Consider the following 18,924-nt stretch of genomic DNA (forward strand, 5'->3'; position numbering starts at 1 on the left):
TCTCATTTGCTAAGAAGAACACTTCTAGGTGATACGATTAAGGGAATCACAGATCTGTGACTTCATCTGCTCCTTGAAGGACAGATAGAGTTTTGATAGATTTGAGATGGAGAAAGAGGAATTCACCTTACAGAGAATGAGATGAGCAAAAGGGTAAAAACAGAAAGTATAAAACAGGTTTGGGATATTGTTGGGTAGACCATTTTGACTGTAGTAGATGTTTTATGGGGTTGAATAATTAAATAACAATGACTGAACAAATCTCTTAGTATGTGTATATCATAATTTCCTCATCTGTAGAAAGAATTAGACTGGATTAGATGGCCTCTAAAATCCCCTACAGCTCTCTATCTATGATCTTGCCATTCTATGCCATTAGAAAGCAAGGTGATACACATTTCTATAACATTTAATGACTTACTAAAAACACTTTCCCCATAATAATGTTCTGAGGTAGATAGTGTATTATTTTATCCATTTTTGCAAAAGGCACTGAAGCTTAGAAAGGCTTAATGATTTCACAGTTAGGAAATGCTGGAGCTTAGAGCTGAACCCAGTTCTCTTTTGATTCGTAGTCAGGAGTGATTTTTTTAAAATAGCATTTTATTTTTTCAAATACATATAAAGACAGTTTTTAACATTCATTCCTCCCTTCCTCCCTCCCCTTTAGATAGCAAGCTATCTGATATAGGTTAAATATGTGCTGTCCTTTTAAACATATTTCCATATTTGTTATATTATGCAAGAAAAATCAAACCAAAAGGGGAAAAAAAACTAGAGAAAGAAAAAAAAATGAGCAAACAAACAAACAGGTAAAGAATATTAAACTTTGATCCACATTCAATCTCCATACTTTTCTTTCTGGATACTGATGACATTTTTCATCCCAAGTCTAGTGATATTGCCTTGAATCACCACATTATTGAGAAGAGTTAAGTCTATCACAGTTGATCATCACATAATCTTATTGTTATTGTGTACAATGTTCTCTTGATTCTGAAGGAGTAATTTTTATAGTGCTCATTCCTCCTAGTATTAGTTAAATTGTTGCTAAGCCTGTAGGTTTCCAGTTAAACTCTGGGTACAAGGTACAAACTGTACAAGGGTATTTAAAAAAAAAAACCTAAAAAGGCTATTATACTTGTAAATTATAATATGCTTTTAAATCATTAAAAAGTTAAGTTGTTTTAGAAGCACATTTAGGGTTAGAATATGAAAATTAATTAGGGTGAAAAACAGAAAAACAGAAAGAGCTGAACTGTTTGTAATATATCATGAGGTCACATGATTAGGAATTCAATTGCTATAGAGGAGGAAAAAATCCCAAGGTTGGTTATGGTCTAAAATAAAGTAGAATGTAAATAATGGAATTATGAGGTATTGTTTTAATTCAGAGGAGAATGAGATTATCTCTAGCTGGAATGTGGAAAATGAAGAATGATGAAAATTTCACTGAGCTGAATGAATCCCTTCTACAACCTTATTCCCTATATTGATTTAATCTCTCCTTGAATACCTCTAAAATGGGGAATTTACTATCTCACAAGGCATGGGATTGATTTTTTTGGCAGAGTTCTAATAGTTGCTAAGTTTTTATATGAAAATGGCATCTTATTTCTGTGAACTTCTACCACAACTTGTCTAATCATTTTTCTATATAAGTATTTCAGATACTTGAAGATAGGTATCTATCTAAAATCTCCAGCATCCTGACCACCCTTCTCTGGACAAAGTCCATTTTGTCATTGTCCCTCCTAAAATACTAGACCTAAACCTGAATGTGATCTCCTTAGTATGGCATGAACTATCCAGACGGGAAGTGGACTGCCATTTCTTTCTAGACACTTGACTTCTAATTAATGAAGCCTAAGATTGCATAGACCATTTAGGAAACAAAGGCAATGAAAATAATTAGAGAAGGCTCACTGGGATTAGGAAAAAAGTCACCATACTCTGAAGAAAGGCATTTGTGGTGTAGTGGATAGAGAGCAGCCTTCAGATTTAAGAACTTGAAAGTTCAAGTCTGATCTTTGATTCATACTGACTGCATGTGGCCACATTCCTAGGCTGTTTAATCTTCCAATTGCCCCAGGAAGTTCTCTAAGACTAGATGTTACAGAGCATATGCTGATATTTTTTGGTAGAGGGATCATATTCCCCCAGTGTCCTTTATACTAATAATATCATATTCAAAATTTTTGAAAATTCAAATGTAAATTTCCATATCTAAAACTCATGTCAGACACAGACTGCACAGACCTTTAAAAATATGAGAAAGTAACAGTGATTGTACATGTACATGTAGAAAGAATGCCTTTGGCTTGACCAAGTAGAGATAATTTCTTCTGGCTATGTTAGGTCCTGAGATGCTTCAATACAGATTCCATTTAGTTTCAGCATTAATCTTGTCAACTACATTGAATGAAGGCTAATTTGGCACATCAGAAGCACCAGATTTTAGAGCTGTTCTTGGTCTGGTGTCAGATAAAAATCCCCTCCCATATACTGGAAGACATTATATATGCAGAACTCGATTCAAGGAATAAAAACCTGTAGTTGGATTCAAAGGATGACTTGCATTTTATTTTTTTATTTTTATTTTTTTTATTAAATAACTTTTTTATTAAGAATCATAGGGTAATTTTTACAAATTTTCCCTTGCACTTTTTGTTTTTTTTCCCCTCCCCTCCCCTCCACCCTCTCCCCAAGATGGCAAGCAACATACATGTTAAATAGATTACAGTAGATCTTGGATACAATATATGTGGCAGAACCAAAGTTTTCTTGTTGCTCAGGAGTTGGATTTAGAAGGTATAAATAACCTGGGAAGAAAAAAAAATGAAGTAGTTTACATTCATTTCCTAGTTTCTTTCTTTGGGTTGGCTCTTCTGTCCATCCATCAATTAAACTAAGTTAGATCTTGTCTTTGTTAAGAAATCCACTTCCTTCAGAATACATCCTCATACAGGTTCGTTGTTGAGGTATATAATGATTTCCTGGTTTCTCATTTTGCTAGCATCAGTTCATGTAAATCTCCAATCCTCTCTTTTTGTCCTGTGGCATTTCTTACAGAACAATAATATTCCATAAATTCAATACCTTTACTCAACATTCTCAATTGATGGGCATCCATTCATTTTCAACTTCTGGCCACTACAAAAAGGCTGCCACAAATATTTTCGCCATACAGGTCCCCCTTTTTAGTATCTCTTTGGGGTATAAGCCCAGTAGAGAACACTTTGGATCAAGGTACACAGTTTGAAACTTTTTGAGCATAGTTCCAAATTGCTCTCCAGAATGGCTGGATTATCCCACAACCACCAACAATGTATCATGTCCCTTTTTCCCGCATCCTCAACATTCCATGTTATCATTCCCTGCTTCACAATCTGGAGGGTGTAGTGGTATCTCAGGTTGTCTTAATTTGTTTCTCTGATCAAATGATTTGGAACACTCTTTCATATAAGTAGTAATTGTTTAATTTCATCATCTGTTCTATCCTTTGAATTTATCAATTGGAAATGGCTTGATTTCTTATAAATTATAGTCAATTCTCTATATATTTTAAAATGGTCCTTTATCAAACCTTTGACTGTAAAAATGTTTTCCCAGTTTATTGTTTCCCCTAATCTTGCCTGCATTAGTTTTGTTTGTTAAAAAACTTTTCAATTTGATATAATCAAAATTTTCAATTTTGTAGTCAATATGATCTCTAGTTCTTCTTTGGTCATAAATTCTTTCCTCTTCCCGGTCAGAGGTAAACTATCCTATCTCTTAATTTTTTTAGTCTCATTCTTTATCCTAGATCTGAACCCATTTTATTATCGGTTGCGGTGTTAAGTGTGGGTCAATGCCTAGTTTCTGCCATACTAATTTCCAATTTTCCCAGCAATTTTTGTGACTTGCATTTTATAGGTAATGGACATTTGCTCAGGGCAGAAATTATTTCAGGGGTATTTGGGAAAGAAAGAAGAGACCGGTTTAAAGAAAAATCACCTATCTTTAGGTCTACATACTTGGAAAAACTTTCCAAAATTACTCTATCTTGGAAGTACATTAATATTAGCGACTGTCTTGACAATGGACTGCATTCAGTTCTTTCAGGAAAAAGTTAGCATAGTGCTTGTGTGCTGGTGGCATGAAACCAATTTACAGCTGGGTACAGAAATTCTATTTATATGGTCTAATTAATATTTAATAAGTAAAGAATATAGATCATCTCTCTCTGTCTCTGTTTCTCTGTATTTGTCTCTCTGCCTCTGTCTTACTGTCTTTGTTTCTGTCTCTCTCTCACATACACACAACATATACATACACATACATTCAGAATAGCTCTTTTATTATAACAGCTTGTAAAAGGTGCCTGACATAGTGGGTAGAGAACTAATTTTAGAGTTAAAGAGACCTAGGTTTAGGGTCTGCTTTTCATACACACTGACTATGAGCTCAAGGGGATAACTCAATCCCTAAACTGCTTTTTCATTAGTATAAATTCTAATTATTTCCATTTGTGTCTTGCATTTGTCTGTGCATTTAGTACTGTGCCTAGTGCATGCAAGATACTTAAAAATATTGTTAATTAGTTCAATAATACATAATTAGATACTTTTGTCACATTCTCAAATAAATTTCTAAATATTAAAAAAAGAGTAAAAATTTTAGGTGAGTTGTCAGTCTACATCAGTGGAGAGAACTTTCATCCTGTGAATTCTTTTATATGATAAAATCAAAGGCTCAAGCTTTAAACAAAGAAATAGAAAGTGTTGTTTGTTTTCTAATTAACTGGAAGTTCAATAGTTAGCTAAATATTTATATGCACTCCCATCATAGTATAGTGGTAAGATCATTTGGCTGTGAGTATTCAAGGGACCGTATTCAAATCTAACCTCTTATTACCTTTTTGATCTTGGGAAAATAACATAGCCTCTTAAGTCATTGACTGCCCTATCTGTAAAATAAGGGAGTTGGGCAAGAGGGTCTCTGAGGTTTCTTCCAGCTCCAGGTCTTTGACTCTATAACTTATTGATTTTTGTAGTATTCATCAAAGACAAGGACAACAAGAACAAGAATTACCCAGGATGAGCAGGGCATGGGTGGATTGTGGATTTCTCTACCCCACTAAAGGGAAAATGTCCATGGGGATGAGATCACAAATGCATTGATTTTTCTTTTAAAATAAGAATGAAAAACTCCTTTAGGGAAATGGTATTTTCTAAATCATTCAATTTTTGTTTTGTTTTCTTTCTCTGGAACTTTGTAGTTCTAGGAAGAATTTTAAATTCATAGAATTTTAGATTACAAAGGGACTTAGGAACTCAGCCCAGTTCTTTCAGGTTAAATGAGTTGTCCAGGATCAAGTAAATGGCCTTGTGGAGAGCTGAATTTAGAGCTGGGAAGCTCTGAGTTTGAATACAGCCTCAGTGACTGGGCTAGTCACTTAACTTCTCTTTTCCCAATTTCTTCACCTGTTAGATGGGAATAATAATAATATAATAATAGAAATAATAGCTCTTAGGATTGTTGGGAGGATAAAATGAGATAATATATGTAAAGTTCTTTTCAAATCTTGAAGTTATGTAAATGTTAGCCATGATTATTTTTAAATGTCAGAACCAGGATTAAGAGCTCAGTAGTAGTGGACAAAATACCCTGTCAAGTGGTGCTGCCTCGTGGATTCAGTGTGACATGCTGAAAATATGGCTCTTAATGGAATGTTGTTAGGATCTGGAGGATGTGACCTTGACACTGATCATGATTTCAAAGAATTTAAAGTAAAAAATAAGAAACACCAAACTATCACATTTTTTCCCCAAAAAATTTATTCTTGAAGGCAAGTACAGGTTTTATAAGAATAAGATATCTTTTAAAAATATAAGGGTCTCTGATGGAAATGATGATTTCTCCCACTAGGGTACTATATTTAGGTTTGTTCCTTAGTTGGTCTGTAACATGATTGCTGTGTTTATACCCCTAAGCTGAAAGGAATGCTATTTACTCTGGATAATATGAAATGAGTTGGGAAGAACAGTTGCTGAGGCTCATTTCATATCAATATTGACTTAGCCTGGCTGTATTCATTAGCTATTTGATAATCTTGATTAACTGTGTGGGTCACAAGAGTGTTTATAAAGAGTACATCAAATACTACTAGGAGAAATGTGGAAAGATTAGCTGGAGAACAAAATAGGAACATACACTTTCTGAAAATTCAACTCTTGATGATAAATAGGATTTAATTCAAGTGATTACCTTTGAAGAAGGGCTTTTCTCTCCCTACCTGCTTCTGGTAATTACCATCAATTGAATGGAATGAGGCATGTTTTCTATTCTTATCCTAATTAACCCCCTTTTACTTATGTCATTTTAGGGGCCAGAATCCACCAGTTGCTGAATTTAACTTACTACTGAAAGCACATACTTTGGAAACCTATGGGGTGGATCCCCATCCCTGCAAGGTAATTTCTCAGTCAATCAACAAATATTTATGAAGCACCTGTAAACTGGATGTTCTAGAAACCAATTTCTACTTATGAAGACTTACATTTAGGGAACAACAAAAACATACTAAAATATAGACAGCATACTACATAAACTCTTGGGCCCTTCCCTAAGGAATATCTCACGAAAGTAATATTCTACATCTAGAAAGAACACAGATCTATAAGCATGGCCATCTCCAACCCAAAGCCTTTACTTTCTGTGAACTGTGAATGAGGTGTCCTCTCCCTTCCTCAGTAGAAAGTTGTTACAATATACTTCAGTTATTGCCAAGTGTTTCTGGCCCCTCTATAGGGAGATAAGGAATATGGGTTAATGTCTTGTTTAATTGTGATAGTGGCATCCACTTATTCTGTATTTTTTTTTTTGTCATTTAGAAATTATTTCCTCTTCAAATAGACAACTTGTTCTCAAAAGTCAAAGGAATCCTAATAATTTGTAATAGAAAGACTACTAGATTTGGAGTAAAAATAACTGGTTCAAATCTTGCTTTGTCACTTACTACCCATATAACACTGGGCAAGATATTTTTCCTTGTTGGAATTCTGTTTTCTCAACTATAAAATGAGGGGATTTGATCTTAGAGGACCCAAGTTTCCTTCTAACTGTAAATTTATGATCCTAAGGCTACTGTAGACATTAATTTCTGAAGAATGGGGGAGCGATGAAGGAAAAATTAGAAATTATATGAAAATACAAAATATTTTTGAATTTTTTGTTTCCTGATATGAATTATTTAGCTGGTTGAAAAAGTCTCATCTTTTGAGCACTCTAAAAGTCTTTTTACATTTTTAAGGAGAATGAAGTACCTCTCATTATTCAGGATTTCAAGCCACCCATAGGAGATCAGACAGACCTGTCAAAATAAGCCTTTGAATTAATCTTATTAAATCATCATTGTGTGATGTGATACGTAGGTCCTCAGAGGGCATCTAGTCCAATTGTCTCATTTTATTGATGAGGAAACTAAGTCCTTGGGAAGTGAATTAGATTGCTCTAGGTCACACAAGCAGTTAAATATCAGAGGTGGAACTGGAACTCAGGACTTTGACTCTGGAACCAGTGCTATGTAATAATGCTTTGAAAATATAGTTCACAGGGGCAGCTAAGTGGTGCAGTGGAGAGAACATCAGCCCTGAAGTCAGGAGGTCCTGAGTTCAAATCTGGTTTTAGACACTTAACTTTTCCTAGCTGTGTGACCCTGGGCAAGTCGCTTAACCCCAATTGCCTCAGCCAAAAAATAAAATAAAATAAATTTCATCTTGCCCTTCCTTACAACCTCTCCTTTTTCCCCATACTTATTTAATGAATTTAATTTTAACCGCAAAATTAATCCTCTGTGTTTTCCTAATTTAATCCTTAGAATCTTGTCTGATAGGTTTTTATTAACTATGAAGGTTGTAATGAATACATTAGGCAGAATTTCAAATATGGATAAAAAAAATCAGTTTGGGGCAGACTAAGAGGTGATCTGTATCTAGTTAGATTTTCAGTTTTAGATTGAACCCTAATTCCCTTTAGTTCAGAATTTTTGAGTCCTCTGTCTTTACTAAAAATGTGATGTACTTAATTTCCAAAGCTTCCTGGTAAAGCATGATACAAGAGGGAGAACAACATCTTTGAAGTCAGACAATATTAATTCAAATATTGCCTCTCATGTTCACTTGAACAAATCACAACTTTGTTGGACTATGGTTTTCCCATTTGTTAAATGAGTTGGATTAGAAAGTTTCTGATAGGTCCCTTCCAGCTCTTGGTCAGTGATCCTATTATCTATCCATACTAGCTAAAGATTGTTCCTTTTAGATTTTTATCCTATATGTGGCAAAGATGCTGAGGAAACTCTAATAGTTAGGTATCCACTTAATTTTTTCAATCACAGAGATAAACAAAAATTTTGATATCTCTAAGGGATAACAATATGGTTAAACCTACATGAATGAATGAGTTAATGATTGTTTTTAAACAATTTTATCTTCCAGTACAAGGATTCATATTAGACAATATCAAAATGCATTTGTGAATTTGCCTATGGGATAGCCTATTTTCTAGGAAGATAACAGAGGGGAGAAAGAGAAATTATTGTCTGTGCTCAGTTTTCGACCACCTCAGCCAACATATCCTGTGACTCTCTGCTCTCACAAATCTCATTGTTCAGAATACTTTATTATGGAAGCACTTACTCAGTGACCTATTGCAATAGGAATTAACCTGGCCTGTGAGAAATGTAGCCTTATTATGTCCTTTATTTTAATTTTTAAAAATTCAAATTGTTTTTAAGGATTCAACAGGGACGACGACATTTTTAGGATTCACTGCTGCAGGGTTCGTCGTGTTCCAGGGAAATAAAAGAATTCATTTGTTAAAATGGTAAGTGTTTCTTTCAGTGATTGCAAAATTAATTTTTATGTGCTCTTTAAAAATGTTTGCATGTTTTAAGAAATTTCTAAAATAATAATAGTTTTCTTTCTTTGTCCTAACACTTCATTATAAAGCAATTTCAGCTCATGAGCAAAATACAAGCTCAGTTATTTTGTTTAAATTTTTTTTTTGGTAGAGAATTATATTTGGGAGTAAGCATGTGTCACCATTAGGGTTTTGGGATCCTAGTTGGTCACAGTCTGAGAGAGAGGAAATAGCCCAGAGGATTTTTTCAGAGATAGAATTTCTAAGGATTCAAGTTATATTTTTCATCATAGCCAACCCCTTAGGGAAAACCTTTCTGATTCCAGGGCAGCTAGTTCAATTACACTCAAATATAACACCCTAGGGATAGCTATACCACAACTCTCCTCACTGCTATTCCTAGAGTAGTAAGAGATGATAATTAGATTGTACAAAGGCAAACAAGAGGAATATCTCTGGGGTCCAAATTCCCAAAGAGGCTGTCTCGTTCCACTCTTTCTCCTTTTTCTTTTCCTCTCCCTTCCTTTCCCTCTTTCCTTCCTTCCCTTCCTTACTTCCTGCCTTCTCATCTTCTTTACTTTCCTCCTTTCTCTCCTCCTTCCTTCCTTCTTTCCCTCCCACCTCCTTTCCTTCATTTCCCTTTTCCTTCTTTTCTTCCCTCTTTCCTTTCTTCCTTTCTTCCATCTTTCCTTCCTTTTTTCATTTTTTCCCTCCTTCTAAATATCTAGACTTTTGATTGAATGAGAAAGACCTAGACCCTCCTTTGAAAACATGTCATCAAATATTTTGTCTTTAATAACTTTTTCTTCCTGCTACTTTTCAAATGAAAAGGACCTCTTCTAATGCAATTTGGGATCAGTTTTCCCTTTGCTTCTCTTCAGCATACTTCCATTGTTGGGCTCTTAGGATATAGTTTACTGGCATTGAAAAAAAAATTCTTTGCTCTGTGTTTTAGTCATAACTTTTCCAGAAACAGATTTTGTTAACTTATGTTAATCTAAGGATTTCTGCTAAAAGAGTGGACTAAAAGTAGGCAGAATTATTCCATGACTTTAAAAATCTCTTGAGAAACCATTTTCAAATTAGAATTTATGTTATTTCCGAACAAAGTAAATTTCACAGTGTGGTAATGCATCTAATAGAACGTGGGTGAAATTCAGTTAACATTTTGCTTCATCTGGCAGAACAGAAGTCACTTGATTTTGGGCTCACCCTTGGGGAATTATTTTTCTCATAACCATTCAACCTCTCTTGGACTACTCCCTGGTCAAAGGAAAACCCAAGACATATTTCCATTAATTGACAAAAAAATGACTTGTTCCTTTTCTCATTCTGGTCATTACCTTAAATCCTTCATTGAGAAGTCCTTATACTGACCAGAAAAGAGAGGCCTAGAGATAGGGTAGGAAGATTTCATTTTAGAATTGATAATGAAGACTAATTTAGAATCGATAATTAAGACTAATAAAGTCTCTCTTTAAGATTAGTAATAAGATTTCATACTAGTGTTATTTAATAATTTTTTAAACATTTCCAGAAAAGGATAGAATTCTGCACTGGTTTAACTATAAATCTTATTCTGCTAGAATATAAGTCCATTTCAGGGTTCAATTAAATATAGCATATCCCCCAAAGTCTTAGTGCAATTTTATCCTTTAAAGGATTAAATAACAGCTTTAAAGCTTTAATAACTTATAATTTCCCTAAGACTTCTGGGACATCCCATTTTGGTAGTTAAGACTCATTTATATGAACAGTTTGGTTTAGGTTAATGCATTGCCCATACTCTCATAGGCTTCCATTTTATATTTATTACCAATCCAACTGGCTCGCTTCTTCCCAATATTGCTTTGGGCATTATGAAATATGTGAGTTCCTCTTCATGTAGGAGACTGAAGGAGTTAGCTCTTCTTCCTAAATTCCTCTCTGTATGTGCTCTTCACTTTACTAGCTGACTTAACTTCTGACCAGTTAATATGTTCCATATTCATTGCCCATGTAGCAGTTCATTCTGTTCCTGTCTTCCATTTTTTCTCATATCCCATTAAACTAAAAACAAATTTGTTTTAATCCCATTAATTGTTTTAATCCCATTAATTAATGTTAATATCCCATTAAACTAAAACAACTCCTTCCTATTGTTTTCTTCCCTTGTATCCAAATCAACACAAAATCATATCCTTAATCTTACCCTTCTCTTCCCCCATTTTTCCTACTGCTGTTGGCCCCAAGAAATTGTGTCCCAGCATTGTTTTCTGTTTCCAAAATTAATGTTTTCAAAACCAGAATTGGGAAGAGGCAAGATCACTATTTGATCAGAATAAAGCCTTCATTATGATACGTGGGACTTGATTTATCAATCAATTAATAAATATTTATTAATTATTTCTGTGCTAGGTACTGTGCTATGGATGCTGGGCATATAAATACAATGAATGAAATATGTCAAAATTAATTACAACATGACAGGGAGTGAAATGCTTTTTTTGTATTATTATTATTATTATTATTATTATCATTTTTGAATATACAATGTTGCATCCTGGGCATTTGTCTATCTTGTATTTCTCTAACTTTAGCTTTGCTCACATTGCTTATTTGTACTTAGATAACATCTGTTTTACCTAGTTCCTTGTTGATCTTTTGTAGTAGTCATCCTTTACTACGTGAAGGACAAAGGATTTCCTTTTTAAACTTTCTTGATCTTTTTATGGTTTTTCCCCCATTGAAGACTATCTCATTCTTAGCCAATTTTGATACATAGAATCCTATATTCAAATCTTGCCTTCTTCCTTGCTAAATAAGTTGCCAAATGTAATGAGTTAGCCAGCTTTACGACAACTGATTAGAATTCCCCTCAGTCTCAATGAAAGAGGAACTTGCTTGGGTGGGGAGTAGTCTCTTTTTATTCCTCAAAGAACTTCAAGGAGAACAGATTGGTTTGGGAATGCCTCTGCCCTACCCAGTCCTTCAAGAAGACTGGAGTGATCCAGAGCAAAGTCCCCAAACACTTTAAGTAATTATTGACCCAAATTCTTGAATGCCTGGGACTCACTGTAGTGTATAATCATTCCTAATCAGACATAAGTTGGTTCCAAGGCTTAAATCCAACACTTAAGTTTCAAACTAACCTTTAGGACTTAGATAATGTTGATAAGTATTTTTTTGAAGGAAGAAACCTTTAGTGAAGAAACTGTCTCAAGCCTAAAAATAGCTCAGTTCATTTGATCTGTTCAACCGAGTTCTTTGTTGTACTGCTGTGCTTCTTAAAGTTGAATAGTGGTAGCATTCAAAAAATTATAATGGAATCTTCATCCTGATGTGCTTTTATATATTTATTATTGTGATGGGTAGATTGATTAAAATGACCGAGGTGACAAAAGTTTGAATTTCTGAACATATTAATTTATAGAGCACTTCATGTCAATTGGATAACAAATTGGGACCAGACATCCTCAGTTTGGCACTGAACTCTGAATACAAGGGAAGATAAATCAAGCAAGACCAATTGATTTTTTAAAAAATTAACAATATATAAACCAGGACACATAATTAGGTTATCTGATTTCCAATTAGAGGACATGTTAGGTGGCTTTCTGAGTTGGGAGGGAGAGAGATAATAGATGAATTTCTTGAAGTCAGAAAAAGAAGTGTCCCCTCCCTGCCAAGTGCCTGTATTCAAAGAAACTAGGAAACAGTAACTGACTGACCATGATGAGACCAGTTTTCAAATAAGACACATATATGGATTGGTTGAAATATATATTTGTGAGAAAACTCCTTGTGTCAATCTTCAGATCTGACTGGGCTTTTGGTTAGCATAACCTAGATCCTTAATCAGGGTCTCTAAGCAATAAGTAGAGATGGTCCAGCCTACCAGCCATGAAGGACTAGGTTCAAATAATGCAATAACGTTTTCTTACAATTCCAATAATTGAACTGAGGAACATTCTTCTTGCTTTTGTTCAAAAAGAATAACTGCATGGCTTTATATAGCTGCCAATTTCCCCCCCGCCCCTCAAATCCAAACTAACTTTACCTTTTTTTTTCTACTCACAAATCCAAACTTGGTCTAGAACAGGCAAAATTTGATTTCATGAATAAAAACAGATTTATTATTCATTTTTCATAACCACTTTCCCATTTTAGGTTAAATTAAGGCTAGATTTTCAAGAAAATTTGAGTGAAATAACCATTCCAAATGATATGGAAATCATTGGTTTAATATCATTTTACCACGCATTGCTGTGCTTCCATTTTGGTGAAAATGTAAATAATTTCTCCATAAAGATGGAGGACAGAAATGAATGGATGTATGGTTGGCCTTTCAAGTGTGTGGGGTGTGTGTGTGTGTGTGTGTGTGTGTGTGTGTGACAGAGATAGAGAGACAGAGACACAGAGAGACAGAAACACAGAGAGAGACAGAGAGACCCACAGAGAGACAGAGACAGAGTCAGACAGACAAAAAGACAGAGAGAGAGATGGGAAGGAGGGAAGGAGGGAAGGAGGGAGAGAGAAGAGAGTGCCAGACGCCATATTATTTTATTTACTGCAACTTGAAATGACTATTTTTTCCACTTCATCAAATAGAGCCATAAATAAATTTTTATCTAATTGTTAATAGAGGCACGATGAATAAAAGGCTTGATCTCAGCCAGGAAGACCTGGATTCATATCCTGCCTCTGATCCATGGCTGCGTGACCCTGAACACTTAACTTCTCAGTGCCCTAGGCATCTCTAAGACACTAAGTTACAGAAGAGTTACTGATTTGCTGATTTGCATCAATGGAGGGGTTCTTCACACTGATGAAATCACAGGTCTGGACCAAAACATTTTTGGGGGGGCAATGTACATAATGTCCTTCAATCCTCTAAAGGATGCTGGCTCATATATAATGGAAAAATGGAACAACTAGGTAATTTTGAGCTGTCTTGGAACTCTCTCAGGAAGAAAATTACTATGTAATACCCTTTCTCTTTTTTCACTGCTTATCAGGTCTTCACTGATAATAAGATGATATCTTGTTTCAGAGTGACCTGTTTGGCATTTGTGAGGCAGCCAGATTCCTACAGGAAAGCCACTTACCCTTGTTAATGGCCATTTTTTTCTCCTTACCCAAAGAGATTTTCTTTCCCTAGGCCGGATGTCTGCAAATTGAAGTATGAAGGGAAGACATTCTATGTGATTGGCTCTCAGAAGGAGGTCAGATATTATTTTTCTTACCATCTGTTTTTCCCTTTTATCTGTAATTCATAGCAAAACCTAAAAATGTAACTATAGCATTGTAATGCAGTGGAGTCCATGATTCTGGAATTAGTGACTTATATGGGAATGATACGCTGAAAACAATTGGGAAAGAAAAAGACTAGATATTGTCATTGCTCTTCTGTGGAAATAGGTAACAACTTTTTAACACCTGCTTGTTATATGGGGGTACTATCCAAGGTTGGGACAGGGCCTAAATTTAGGATTTCATTGGTATGGGGAGCTCCCAGAATAAGGACATTCCCTCTACCCATGTATTTTGACATCTTCTAGGCAATTTATTGTCTAAGAGAGTTCCTGAAATACTTAGAGGTTACATGACTTGCCTGGGGTCACACAGCCAAGTTTGGGTCAAAGCAATATCAGATTTAATTCAGTAAGGAATTCTTAAGTGTCTACCATGTGAAAGGCATGTTTTATAGTCATTGGTGGGGAGGGATTACCAAAATCAAAACAAAATAACCCCTATCCTCGAGGAACTCTTATTCTACTGGCAGGGGATGCAATATGCATACATAGATGAATACAAAGTTATGGAGAAGGGGAATACAAATGGGAAGATGAGGAAAGCCCTCATGGGATTTTAGCATAGCTTTGAAAAGTTGATAAAATTTTTTTGAGAACTCTCAATTAAAAAAAAAGAGCAACCAGATTCAGTCTTGAGAGTGCTTCACACTCCTAATTTATTTTTTCAGAGTGTATAAAAATCTTCTTCTTATGCTCATTCCTGTTCTGTTCTCTTTCATTAGAAAAAGGCCATGTTGGCATTTCACACCTCAACTCCGGCTGCTTGCAAACACCTCTGGAAGTGTGGAGTGGAGAATCAGGCCTTTTACAAGTAAGCAATTTTTGTCATTTGATGCTAGTGGTTAAAAAAGCATCTACAAAGCCTTTATGTTGTCTGTGATCATTTCCTTTATCATACTCTACTCAAGATCATCTATCTGCAAGTGAATTAAAAGTTCTACAGGTGTTTCATGCAGTTTCCTTCATGGTATAATACCTTAGACAGCAGTCCTTGAGCTAAGGTTTTCTGGTCTTAGAACTGAGTTGAGAGGATTTGGGGGCCAGGTAAGGAGTGTGTGTGTGTGTGTGTGTGTGTGCAAAACAGAACCACAGGAAAAAATTTATTCAGGGGGATTATCTATCTTTTTGCTTTATTCACATATTTTCTCCTCTGCTTTTATCACATATAATAAAATTTTTTTTTCTGAAATGTTTTTTGGTAGTTGCTATGTAGTTCCAATTAGAATTTACTATATAATGTCAAAACTAGAAATGACCTTAAAGGTCTCCTAATCTTACTCAGTAATTTTGTGGTTGAAAAAACTGATGACTAATCACACAATAAACAAACATTTATTAAGATTTTACTATATGCCAGGCACTGTGTGATCCACCAAAAGGCAAAAATTGCCCCTGTCCTCAAAGAACTTAACATTCTAATAAGGGAGACAATATACATACAGAATAAATGGAAGGTAAGCTTAGAGGCAAGGCAGCTAGGAGGTATAATGGCTAGATCACCAGTCCTGGAGTGATTCAAATTTAATCTTGGACAAATACTAGCTGTGTGACTCTGGGCAGTCATTTAACCCTCGGTTTCTGTATCTGCAAAATGAGCTGGAGAAAGAAATGGGAAACCAGTCCAGTATCTTTGCCAAGAAAACCCCAAATAGGATCATGAAGAGTTGGACATGACTGAAATGACTAAACAACAAGAAGAATATCAGAGCTTAGAGGCAAATCCATATATATGACTTGTGTTAGTGGCAAAATAGGCAACTGGAGACCTTAATGCTATTTGACTTCTAGATTCATTGATTTCTGTTAGTCACTTAGCCTGTGTGGATAAATATATATATATATATATATATATATATATATATATACATATATATATATATATATATATAAAATCTCATTTGATTATCATAACAACCCTATGAGATAGATTCTTTTCTACATTTCCCATTTTGCAGAGGGGAAAAGAGGTTAAAACAATTTGTTCAGAGGTCTACAGCTAATAAGTGTGTCTGAGATGAGATTTGAACTCAGGTTTTTCTGACTTCCAGGCCAGTGCTCTATATTTTGCCTTACCCTCACAGATAGAGAGGCTCTTTTGCTTCTTCAGGTATTATCAATTATTATTTCTGTTTATTGAAGAATGACAAAGCATAGTCTTGAACCCTATCATCAAGAGTATAGGTTGTTTACCCATTTCAGCTCAACATTACTTGGATGGGAATTGTGTAGACCAGCATTTAGTGACTAAGAATTCCTGATGTGCTTTTGAGAAATGAATGTACTTTGGAAAAATTCTTGGAGAGAGGCCAGTGATCAGCTAGAAAGCCCTGGCACCAGAATTTGCTGCAAAGCAAGGGAATGTGGGGAAAGTAAATTTGCTTTTGTTTCCCATCTCCAACACAGGAGACAAGCTCTGCAGAGCATTAACATTAGAAAGTTTTCATTTTAGCCTCCACAACAAAATGAAACCCAGCATGGCATAGTGTTCACAAACAACCTCCCTCCCCTAAAGAAGAAACATGAAAATATATTCATTTTCTGTGCAGCTGGGTGTGCGACATAACATTTAATGGTGAACTCAATTGACATATTTTATTCTTTGTTATCAGGGATGAGATGGCTGTTTGGATGGGGAAGGATATCTTGGAAACTGAAGGAAAATTAAAAACAAAACAAAAATATAATATATTTTTGATATGGCTAACTTTTTAAAAAGAAAATTTCTGTTTATACTTTGTTTCCTTTTATGCTTCCTTTTCCAAAAAGCAAAATGTTTCTGATTGGAGGCTGTGAGATAGGAAAAGAAACATAGCATGTACGGTTTTACATTCAATTCATCCTTCTGGATGCAGATGGCATTTTCTGTCCAAAGTCCATTGGGATTACATTGGAATAGACCTTTATTTATTTATCTCCAAGACTTAGAAAACATCTTTAAAATGGGTATCTTTAAGGAGACTAGGGTGGTGGGCATCATAGCTCACATTTATACCTGGGGGGCTGAGGTTGCTGGAGTGCTTGGACCTGGGCTGTCTGAATTGTAGTGGGCTAAGTGATTGGCTGTCTGCACTAAATCCAGCATCAATAGAGTGAACTTTTGGGAGTGTGTGTGGGGAGAACCAGGAGCATCTCTGCCAGCTCTAATGGGATGAATATAGCAGTTGGAGATCTAATAATAAAGAATTTAGAGAAAGAACATATATAGTGATAAAAAAGGAGAAATTAGGTGTCAAAGGTCAGCACCAGTTTATGTTATTCAGTTTTTTCATTCAGGTCTGACTCTTCATGACCCAGTTGGGGTCTTGTTGGCAAGGATATTGGAATAGGTTGACATTTCTTCCTGCAGCTCATTTTATAGATGAGGCAAACAGTGTTAAGTGAATTGCTGAAGATCACATGGCTCATAAGTTGTTTGAGACTGGATTTGAACTTAGGTCTTCCTGACTCCAAGCCCATATGCTTTATCTACTGAGCCATTTAGCTGCTCGAATATATACTTTCACTCATTTCAAATTTCTCTGTAGAATTGTAGCATCCAAAATTTGGAACTGGAAGGGTTCTGAGATGCTACTTAATCAAGCCCTTCATTTTACATTGAGGCATAGAAAGATTAAATGACTTTGCCAGATAATAAGTAACAGAACTGGTGCTGGCTCCAAATTTATCTCTCTTTTCCATTATACCACAGATTTTAATAAATTTTAATAAAAATTCTTCCAAGTGTTTAGCAGTCTTATGGTATAGCTGAAGAAGTGATTGCCTCCTGACAGGTTAGAGTTTTTGTGTCTTCATTGTGTTTTCTGTGGATGTCATAACTGAAGGAAGAGGTGGATGGCATTTAGCTGGTGTAGTGGATCATAGATCTGGAGTCAAGAACATTCATCTTCCCAAGTTCTGGCCTCAGACACTCAGTAGCTATGTGACCCTGAGTAAGTCACTTAACTCTGTTTGCCTTAGTTTCCTTATCTATCAAATAAGCCAGAGAAGGAAATGGCAAGCCATCCAGTTATCTTCTCAAGAAAACCCCAACTGGGGTCATAAAAAGTTGGCAATACTTGAAACAAGTGAACAATAAATAATGGGAAGTGTCAGACCAGTCTGTATTTTAGTTGTGTTGGGAGATGAGTGTAAACCTCTTGTTTACATTTCACTTTTATCCATACTAAATTAGCAATTGGCTAGGTCTCCATTTTTCCATGTATCCCTAGTCATCTACCAGGGAGTACTGGGACATGGTGATTTAGCCATAGTTAAAATAGGAGCTATCATTCATTGGGATTGTAGTGAAGGGAATTTTCTAATTTTCCCATTAGAGAAAAAATCAAAAATGTGATTGTAGATTGTGGCTTGCTGCACTGCTAATATATTTGATTTCAATGAATAAAATGCCCCCTGAAGACCAAACAGTGCTATGAGCTACTCTCTCCCTCAATTTCTGATATGAAAAGGAAAGGCATCTCTTCACCATTGACACTGATCAATCATCCTATCATATGAAGTGTTGGCTTTCTAATGGGGTGACTATTCTGTTCTTTTCTTTAAGGTATGCAAAATCCAGTCAGATCAAGACGGTGTCAAGCAGCAAAATATTTTTTAAAGGCAGTAGATTTCGATATAGGTAGGTAGTTGAAGAGGCTTGGACTTTCTAACCCCTTTTTGTGAAGAAGTAATGTCAAAATTGATGTCACTTTGTGAAAGTAAGTGTATTGTGTCCTGTTTTTTAGTA

General features: G+C 35.3%; 1 protein-coding gene across 1 annotated transcript in view; it reads left to right on the forward strand.

Annotated features, from left to right (window-relative positions):
- Positions 1–18,924, forward strand: part of FRMD3 (FERM domain containing 3) — a 151,152-nt gene that overhangs the window by 92,324 nt on the left and 39,904 nt on the right. Inside the window, exons 5-9 of the mRNA XM_023497683.2 lie at positions 6,368–6,455; positions 8,780–8,868; positions 14,045–14,108; positions 14,921–15,009; positions 18,742–18,816. Of these exons, the coding sequence (XP_023353451.1) occupies positions 6,368–6,455; positions 8,780–8,868; positions 14,045–14,108; positions 14,921–15,009; positions 18,742–18,816 (405 nt within the window). The remainder of the gene's footprint in view (positions 1–6,367; positions 6,456–8,779; positions 8,869–14,044; positions 14,109–14,920; positions 15,010–18,741; positions 18,817–18,924) is intronic.

Source organism: Sarcophilus harrisii, chromosome 1 (assembly GCF_902635505.1).
Source record: "Sarcophilus harrisii chromosome 1, mSarHar1.11, whole genome shotgun sequence".
NCBI lineage: Eukaryota > Metazoa > Chordata > Mammalia > Dasyuromorphia > Dasyuridae > Sarcophilus > Sarcophilus harrisii.